This window comes from Mytilus edulis, chromosome 3 (genome assembly GCF_963676685.1).
Source record: "Mytilus edulis chromosome 3, xbMytEdul2.2, whole genome shotgun sequence".
NCBI lineage: Eukaryota > Metazoa > Mollusca > Bivalvia > Mytilida > Mytilidae > Mytilus > Mytilus edulis.
In genome coordinates, this window is record NC_092346.1 from 82,849,918 (window position 1) to 82,860,177 (window position 10,260).

The 10,260-nt window shown below is 34.3% G+C and overlaps 3 protein-coding genes and 1 long non-coding RNA gene across 4 annotated transcripts in view; 3 read left to right on the forward strand and 1 right to left on the reverse strand.

Annotated features, from left to right (window-relative positions):
• LOC139514549 (uncharacterized) overlaps positions 1–5,254 on the forward strand; it is a 6,100-nt gene extending 846 nt beyond the window's left edge. Inside the window, exons 2-3 of the long non-coding RNA XR_011662633.1 lie at positions 2,972–3,052; positions 4,868–5,254. This is a non-coding gene — a long non-coding RNA (uncharacterized lncRNA). The remainder of the gene's footprint in view (positions 1–2,971; positions 3,053–4,867) is intronic.
• The window catches only part of LOC139514546 (uncharacterized), a 43,691-nt gene that overhangs the window by 33,115 nt on the left and 316 nt on the right, over positions 1–10,260 (reverse strand). The window lies entirely within an intron of this gene.
• LOC139515457 (uncharacterized) lies at positions 6,095–8,577 on the forward strand. Its single transcript, XM_071305027.1, has 4 exons — positions 6,095–6,100; positions 6,651–7,164; positions 7,408–7,644; positions 7,916–8,577. The coding sequence occupies exons 1-4, from the start codon at positions 6,095–6,097 to the stop codon at positions 8,575–8,577; spliced, it is 1,419 nt and encodes a 472-aa protein (XP_071161128.1).
• Positions 9,512–10,192, forward strand: LOC139515458 (uncharacterized). Its single transcript, XM_071305028.1, has one exon. It carries the CDS (start codon positions 9,512–9,514, stop codon positions 10,190–10,192), a length of 681 nt encoding a protein of 226 aa, XP_071161129.1.

Genomic DNA, 10,260 nt, shown 5'->3' on the forward strand with positions numbered 1-10,260 from the left:
TATAGGTCACCGTACAGCCTTCAAAACCATAAAAGGAAGGTTGGGATTGATTTTGGGAATTTTGGTCCCAACAGTTTAGGAATTAGGGGCCAAAAAGAGCCCAAATAAGCATTTTTATACGTCGGTAAAAAATTTTACGGGACGTATTATGGTATACAAATGTCCGGTATCCGTCCATCTGTCTATCCTTCTGTCTGTCTGTCCAGCGTAAACATGTGGCACCGTAACTTGAAAGCAACTTATCCAAATTTCATGAAACTTAATACATGTATAGTTGTTTCTTATGATGGTCAAATGATCTGTATACTTTTGGTGAAAATACGATTTAAACTTTTTGACTTACGGCACTTCGTAACTAAAATAGGGGTGTGTTTTTTTCACATGTCGCACTGTATCTCAAAAACGATTCTTGATTATGGCTTAAAACTTTACACATGTCTTTGTTATATTCATCTAAAGATCTGTATACTTTTTGGTGATGATTCAAAATTTTATTTTTGAGTTATTGAGTATTTTGTAAAACAGGGGAGTGTTTTTTTACATGTCGCGCTGTATCTCAAAAATAATTTATGATTATTGCTTAAAACTTTACACACTTCTTTGTTATATTAATCTAAAGATCTGTAGTGTATACTTTTTGGTTTTGATTCAAAATTTTATTTTAGTTTTTTGTAAAAGTTTTTTGTAAAAAAAAACAGGGTGGGGAGTTTCACATGTCCCGCCGTGTCTCAAAAATGATATAAGGTTATTGCTTAAAACTTCCTCAGAAACTATTTATGGTTATATTGCATAAAACTTCCACACAAGACGTCGGGCGTATCAGACGAGTTGTATATATATATATTTTATATACATTATGTACACAGCCATGTATCACCATCATTGATGGCAATCCGATGGATACATCTGTTGTAGGGTTGTCACTGACTCAGACGTACTTATATATATATATATATATATACAACTTGTCTAAACATCAACCCAACAATGTTAGATCTGTAGATTTGCTTCTCTCAAATTTTTGGTTCTTCCCTCGCCGGGATTCAAACCCATGCTACTGTGATATCGTGACACCAAATCGCGTGCACTGCAGCCGTCCCGCTAGACCACACGACCACCTGGGCTCTACAAAAATAGAGCTTTCGCTGGCCATGTGTTACCTTTCCTCGTCAGTTTTAATCTAGCGGGGTACTACAGTACATGATATATTTAAGGCATGAAGATGTTATTGTTACAGATCAGCTAAATTATCTATAGTAAAGGATCCTACAAATTAATGTAAGATACAGTCACAGATATATAAATATATACACAAGACATCAATTAAGAAAAATTTATGAGGCTTGAATTTATTCTGATTTTACTATATGTTGGCTCTTTATGCTAAATATTTTTTCCATGAGCGATAGTGATGTCTAATTTGTAAAATAATGAAAAACAGCTGAACCATACTGCTTCAAAACATATGAAGTTCGAAGCTTGAAGAAGTGCTTGTGATTAAGAGAAACCTCATAGAAAAGCAACTAGAAACAACTGATACAAAGGTAAACAAACATTTTCAACAATTTTCGTACGTCATTTAACAATGAGCAAAGCCCATACCACAAAGTCAGCTATAAAAGGCCTTGAACATGTTGAAAGAAAGCGTATAACTATAAATTCAAACTTGAAAACTAACTGCTATTATCAAGATTATCCAGGCTACAGAAACAGAGTGAAACAACAGTACTAGATTTTATAAATCCTTTCAGTTTCAATCAATGATACGTAAATTTTACTCTCATTTGTATTACAAAAAAGATCCCACCTTATAAAGATTTGAATATTGGAGTAATTATACTGCTCTCAATTAATGACTCATCAGCAATTGTCATTATTTGTGAGAAAATATACCACAAACAAAAATACATGTTGATCAGAGAAAATTGAAACTAGCAGAGCAAAGAAGACATTTGTGACAGATTTAGAAACCACTAAAAAAATGGGAATGGAAAATTTGGATTGTGTCAAAGACACAACAATGGGTCTTTAGGGTCTGCTTTGAATTGTCCAACTTAGGTTACTATAGTCTGTCGACTGACAACCAAACCCCCTAGTTTGACCTTTTGAACCTTCTTGAGTTAACGCATCATCAACCCTGGGTCTGAGCAGATTTAGGGGAGTTTCAAGATGGCGTCAAATAATAACAACAAACAAAATTGATACAAAATAACTGGTTTTTGACTCAACAGTAAATGCTGGCTACTGATGGGATATTACATTCACAAATAAGTCAAAGCCCTTTAAAGGAAACCAAGCCACGCCTGCTTAATGTGCCTAGAAGCCAATTCACTATTAATTTACCATTTTTTGTACTTTTATAAATTTATAAAATAAGTGGGGACATCATATGTGTCCCATGAATACATTCCTCATTCATTCATGGAGCCAATGTTTTCTATTTTATTATATTATACATATATACCTACACACATCCCAATATAAATGAACAAGAATGTGTCCATAGTACACAGGTGAACCACATGCACTATCTTCTTCTATGCTCAGTGGACCGTGAAGTTGTGGTCAAAACTCTGTTTTAGCAATTTGAAAGATCATGACATAAGGAACATGGGTATCAAGGTTCAAGTCAATTGGACTTTAACTTCATCAAAAACCATCTTGACCAAAAATGGAAACCTGAACATCTGAAATATCATTTTCTATGCATTAAAATTAGAAGGATCATCATCATACATGTCAAAGGGAACATGTGTACTTAGTTTCAAGTTGATTGGACTTCAACTTTATCAAAAACTACCTTGACCAAAAACTTTCACCTGAAGCGAGACAGACAGACAGACAAACAAACAGATGCACAGAACAAAAAATATAATGTCTTAAGCTTGGTTTGCTGCTGGGATTTTTGTAATGGGTCAATAATAACTTGTAATGACAAATTGTAACATGTGTCCACTTTGATTACTTGTAGATTTTTTAAAGCAAAGAAATTTCCATAATTTAGTATGTATGTTCAACTGAGTTTTTGAAAAGAAGAGAGCTATTCTGACAAGTAAGTATTTATATTTACCATGTTTACATACAATATGAATAAAACCCTGAAAAAAAACTGTGATTTTTTCAGATATATTATGTTTATTTTTTTGACAGATCCTAATGTATGATCTGACCCCAATGATATTTTGGATATTTTTTCGCCATAAATATATATATGTAACTTCCTACTATACAATTTTATTTTAACATGATTTCATCTGGGAATCCTGCATCTGGGAAGGATCTACTTTTTATAAGTGACTTTGATTACTGTTGGATTTTACTAGAAACTTTTCTTATATTAGTAGACCTTATAAGTATTCAATTCTAGCTGAAAAACTATGCTAGTACTTACAAAATAGGCTTCAAATCATAATTATTCAGTTAACTAATAGAAACAAATAATGGTCGGAGGAAAACATTTCATCCAACAGAATCAATTAAAACATTTATATAAGCATGTACATGGGTAAAATACAAGCTTCAATAGATGGCTGCTTATACAATGGGTCAAGTTCTTAATCGACTCTTAACCCTCGTCACGAGTTCTTCATACCGCGGAGTATATGCTAGTGGAAAACAAGTTGTATAATGCATATACATGCTGTATAAGGAATCCTACACTATTTTTTAAACTCTTAAATAAAAATCCCTGATTGGCAACCACTGTTATACATGTAATTTACACTTTAGAAACCTATTTATAGTATACATCAAAAAGAAGAGAAATGCTCTCTTCAGTTGGACTATACCTACACCAAATTTTTTTTGCTTTCTAAGCAATGGTTTGTAGTCCCCATAAAATCAATAAAATGTATTGGTACAATTGTATGCAACACAAGTATTATGAGTACAGAATAAAATTTAAACTCAGTGTTGAAAGTAATTATGATGTAAAACATGAACTTAACCAAAAAGTAGTTGTTGTTTAATGACTAAATTGAGGGTATTGGGACAGTTACAGAAGGTGTTTGCTGTTTGTCAACAAAAACAACAGCCATGGGTAAATATAAGGGCTTGTTATAATTAAAATGCGTGTTTGTCGACTTTTTGTTCTCAATATACGGTCATATTGTGTCAATTTCTTTAATCCAGTCATGTTTTTTTTTGTACCAATTTGTTCTACAATTCTTGCGCTTTGGAAATCATTCAGTCCAAATTTCCTGACACAAAGTCATTGTATAAATAAAGTAAAAAACACGGTTTTCGATTCACTTGTGACTACTGCAATTTGCGTTCAAGGACAAGGCGTTTTACTCGTAACTCGAATATTTCATGCCCTTCTCGTTATCAATCTCTATTCTCGGTAGATGATGTTGTCATCATAGAGCAGCAGAATATGTCGACTTAATCATTTTCGTTAGAAGAAATACAAAAACGAAATTTGAAACAGGAAGTTTTGAATGAAACGAAATTATCGATGGTTCCCGGTAACGGACATGAACAAAATCCGGAAATCGTATTTTTGTTAAATAAAAAAAATCGGGGCGGGACGATTTCAGAGGGGCGGGCGGGGATGAAAATCTAGCAATTAATTTTAATTGGCCTTAGTTCAACAGAAAAAAAGAACCTTAACAAAAATGCATGCTTTTTTCGAATGCAGATTGTGAGCTTAATGAACGGTAATTCCATATTTTTATTTTATTTTTCTACAAAGTATTGGATGAAGTTAATTTATACCAAAAGATAGCAATATCCTATATTTCAGAAAAAAAGTTATTTATACCCGCCAGCTCCCTTTAGTTTATATCATTTTCTGTTTATCTCGAGGATAAAAGAATGATAACCAAAGTTTATAAATCAAATAATTTTTCATTATTATTTTTTTCAGAGTACTAGTGCCAAGATCTAGACATTGATTTGGGAACATAAGAAGACTTCTATTAAAAGTGCATAAAATCTGCCATAGATTTGAAATCCTGCCCTATAAAGAAGTCATTTTGGACATCAATTTATGGAACAGACATGGATCTTTATATGGCATTTATGAGAGCTCAATTTGAATTGTTTAAAAGGTCAGTTAAGTCTCTAAATTGGTATTTTTCATATATTCTTTTATATATGTTTCTTGTGGCTTGCTTGCTCATTTGGTTTCTTTTCTAGACTTATAATAATCCACTCCTCTCCGGGAAGTGATCAGGTTTTGATTTAAATTGAATGTTAAAACTGATCATTGACTGGGCAGGTTTGGTGGAAAATCAACAATGTGTTATTAATATTGGACTTGTATCATTTTGTAAGAATGGTACATTTGAATTGCTCTGTGTTTTTTTCATTTCTAGATGGGTTTAAACTTTTATTGTTAAAATATTCATTGGCTGTGTCTGTGTTATTTTGAAGATAGAATTGAAATTTCAGAAATATTCATGATGATATTTTCCGGCAGATATCAGTAGTCTGAACACAACAAATTGTTTATTGCAGTTAATTGTTGCTCTTGTTCATCATTCATTATTAAAATTCAGCATTTAACAAAATTTTTATAAATATTTCTTCCACAATCAATTGCATATAAAACATGTTTATTCACCAGTATTCATAATTCATCATTCTACCAAGTTTATACAGAATAAACTTGTACTGATTCAAATATTTTTGTATGATGCATACTCCCCTAAAGTGACACAATCTTCTTTACTGTGTAGTGCATTTTGGACTGTGTTTTCATTGATTTTTGAGTCACAGTGTTGTTGTTCCTTAATCAAGTTATGAGTTTTGTCATTTCCACCATTCCCATCTTTTTTTTAAACTCTTTCTTCATATTACTTGAAAATTAAATTTACATCTAACTTGAAGCTGAAGATGTCAAATTCTAACTTATTGAAAACCCACAACTAACCTTAACTAACCATAAAGATTTTGCTTTATTGATTTAAAAAAAATGGAGAAAGGGAGGGGGGGTTGTGTTATTTATTTGGTTTATATGGGGGTTTATTTTGAATTTCATTGCCTTTAAGATTTCATTACGGCAAACATCTTCCTTAATTCATACACAGAATAAAGGATGTGGTGTGTTTTCAAATACACCAAACACTATTCTAAACCAGTGTCTTAAGACATGGATGTGACAAAAATGTGTCTTGAGGCATATCTCAAGACACAGTTTCATATGTCTCAAGATGTCTTAAAGACATGTCTTCAAGACACGGTGTCTATAAGACGCGTCTTTAAGTCCGTCTTGAGACGCGTCTTGGAAATTTGTCTCCAGACATCTTCAGATGTCTCAAGACCATGAGGTTCATTTGCTATGTATGTTCTGCAGACTACGACCTACTGCAAAGATCTAATGTACAATGGCTATGCTGTAAATGTGAAAGCATCAACGTTTCTACTTTCACTTCCCACAGAACTTTACGAATTGAACACTTCAAACTATTATGATCCTTTATTAACCCACAACAGCACATTCGAATCAATTACGTCAAATGCATTCAGTCCACTTAAAACCAGCAGTCCAAAAGGAAATAATTCAATTAATAACAACACATCAAAGAGAAATAAGAGCAAAAACAAAACAAACAGCAGCAACGTATTCAACATACCAAAGAAACAAAACTTAAGAATCCTTACACTGAACTGTAGAAGCATCAAGGACAAGACATCTGAATTTTCAGCTGCAGTCAACTACATCAAACCTGACATCATCTGCGGCAGAGTCTTGGCTGAAAGGTGAACATCCTGGAAAAAACCCAACTAAAGATGCAATTAAATCTAGCGAAGTTTTTCCAGAAAACTACACAGCCTACAGAAATGATCGAGGTACACTGGGAGGAGGTGTTTTCATCATTGTACAAAACAACATTATTGCAATTGAAAAACCAGAGTTTGTAACAAAATGTGAAATAGAATGGGTAAAGATACAAATGAAAGACAAAAAAGATCTCACAATAGGCTCATTCTATATGCCACACAGAAACATGGAGCACATAAAGGAATTAGATAAATCAATAGACCATATTTCAAACAAAAATCAAACCATCATGCTAACTGGAGATTTCAACTGCCCAGACATAAACTGGAACACCATATCAGTAAACCAAAATGCACAAGACAAGGAAATCCAAATAGCTCTAATGGAAGTTATCATATCACACTCACTAACACAGATACACGAAACACCAACAAGAGGCAATAACTTATATATATAATTACTGGACATAGTGCTGACTTCAAACCCGTCACTCATCAAAACATCCTCTAATGCTCCAGGAATATCTGACCACGATATGATTGTAACAGACTGCGACACAAAACCACATTATCAGAGTAAGAAGCCACGCAAATGCTACATATACTCCAAAGCAAAATGGGAAGATCTACACAAAGACCTGACTATCCTTTCAACTAACATCATTGAAATGTATCATTCAGGTGCCACAGTACAGGAATTATGGGACAAGTTCAAGACAGACCTTTATTCTAACCTTGACAACCATATATACCATCAAAACTCATCCGATCTAAAACCAGTCTACCCTGGATCAATCATAAAATCAGGAAAATGTTTAAAAAGAAAACAAGGCTATACCAACAGGCAAAGAAAACCAACAACTGGACCAACTACAGGCATTTCCAAAAAGAATGTAAGCGGCAAATCAGAAAAGCTGAGTATAACTACATTAATACCACAATCCTAGAAGGGCTAGAAAACAACAACTCAAAACCATTTTGGAAATATGTAAAATCAAGGAAACAGGCTAGGACAACATAGGAATAGCACCCCTTAAAAGCAACGGCCACCTAATCAATGACAGCAAAGGGAAAGCAGAATTACTGATCAAACAATTCAGCTCAGTATTTACAAGAAATAAAGACAAAACTCTGCCAACAACATCAAAGCACATAAAAAGCACAATACCTCCTTCATACATAAATACAGATGGAGTCGAAAAGCTGCTGAAAAAACTGAATACATCCAAGGCATCAGGACCAGACGGCATACCAAACCGTATATTGAAAGAATGCTCAAAACAACTAGCACCTGGACTTACAATGATATTCCAAAAATCCATCAACACTGGTACATTACCAAGAGACTGGCTAAATGCAAACATATCAAGTGTCTTCAAAAAGGGAGACAAACATGCACCAGAAAACTACAGACCAGTATCCTTAACATCTGTACCATGCAAGCTACTGGAACATATAATCTGTAGACATATACTTAAACATCTAGAGAAGCACAGAGTACTTACATCACTAAACCATGGCTTCAGGTCAGGCTATTCCTGTGAAACCCAACTGCTAGTCACACTACACGACTTCATGAAAGCCTTCGACGCAGGAAAACAAATTGATGTAGCTATACTGGACTTCTCCAAAGCGTTTGACACTGTGCCACACAACAAACTACTGCACAAAATGAACGAATACGGTATAAGAGGACCACTAAACAAATGGTTAGAGATGTTCCTAACCCAAAGGAAAATGAAAGCTGTCGTAGATAGGGTGGAATCAGAAGAAGCTTCAGTTGACTCCGGTGTACCACAAGGTACAGTACTAGGACCCCTTCTCTTCCGGTATCGGGACCGTTCGCCCTAATAACATGTTCGCCCTAGGTCCGTTCGCTCTGAGTTCGTTCGCCCAGAGTCCGTTCGCCCTACTATAAAAATATTAATAAAATATTCAGGGCTAAAATTTAGTATAGTTTAGTTTAAGTTGAATAAACTTATTCAGATATTTCTATGGTATATATATCATGTATATTCTTGAAATTTATGGAAACATTGAAATATTTAAAAGTTTATGGTTTGTTTATGATCATTAATTGTTCAATGACAAAATAATTCGGATAACTGATTATTGTGAAACTTGTCTTTTGATGGATTAATAATAAAAACAAACGTTTTATTTTGATAAAATATTCAGCTTGAAATTAATAAAACCAATGATGTACGAACTGTAAATTATGAAACGGATTTACAAGTTCATTATGACATTAATTTATACTGCATACTTTCGTGATTGACTGATTACAATGATTTTGTTAACAAATATCAATAAAGATAAATACATTGTATTCCAGTATTCTACTCTGCAAATCAAAGGGAAAATGATAAATTGATTGCGGCAATATTAATATTCTGTCAATTTTTCAACAAACTTTAACATATTTTGTTCAAATACTTAAAATAATGCGACAAGACAACAATTAGAAAAAAATAATAATCAGGGCGAACGGACCCTGGGCGAACAGGTATCAGGGCGAACAGGTACTAGGGCGAACATGAATCAGGGCGGACGGACCCGGATTCTTCTCTTCCTCTGCCACATAAACGACCTTCCAGATTCAGTACAATCATCTGTCAGACTTTTCGCACATGACTGCCTCCTGTACAGGAACGTAAATAGTCAACATGACAACACACTCCTACAACGAGACCTCCAAAACCTAGAAGTATGGGCCACAAACTGGGGTATGCGCTTCAATGCAAAGAAGTGCTATATACTTAGCATTAAGAATAAAAGCCAGAAGATGTACAGCCTAGACAGACATGTACTACAACAAGTCCAACACAACCCATATCTAGGCTTACAAATATCAGAAGACCTAAAATGGACCACGCACATCTCAAATGTTGCCAAGAAAGCCAATTCGACACTCGGCTTTCTAAGAAGAAATCTACGCTTCTGCCCAAAAGATTGCAAAAAGACCGCATATATATCATTAGTACGATCAACTATGGAATATGGTGCCATAATATGGGACCCATATACACAACATGATATAAATCAATTGGAAAGAATACAACGCAGAGCAGCTAGATTCATCACAGGCGACTACAGGTCTAGAGAAGAGGGGTCGGTCACCAAAATGCTAGCCGAGTTAGAACTAGACAACCTAAAAACAAGAAGAACAAGTCAACGGCTAGTATTTCTGTACAAAGTGGTTGAGGGGTTGGTCTCAGCTATTAATCCCGACGATTTTCTTGTTAAAAGTAAACCTAAGAGGAAAATCAAACCCAAAACATTTGACAATTTTGTATGTGCCAATATAGTGACAAATTCAGTGAAGAACAATTCTAAGGCACTAGATACTACTCCAAGCAACACCAATCTATATAAGAACTCCCCACAAACTGGGGTATGCGCTTCAACGCAAAGAAGTGCTATATACTTAGCATTAAGAATAAAAGCCAGAAGATGTACAGCCTAGACAGACATGTACTACAACAAGTCCAACACAACCCATATCTAGGCTTACAAATATCAACGTACATGTAT

Bases quoted from the DNA above. Each gene is read 5' to 3' on its own strand.
- LOC139515457 (XM_071305027.1), top strand. The intron at 7,165-7,407 runs GCAATAACTTAT...TGTATCATTCAG, and splicing joins ACACGAAACACCAACAAGAG to GTGCCACAGTACAGGAATTA. The intron at 7,645-7,915 runs GTATAACTACAT...ACATAAATACAG, and splicing joins CGGCAAATCAGAAAAGCTGA to ATGGAGTCGAAAAGCTGCTG.
- LOC139515458 (XM_071305028.1), top strand. From the start codon at position 9,512: ATGTACAGCCTAGACAGACATGTACTACAACAAGTCCAACACAACCCA.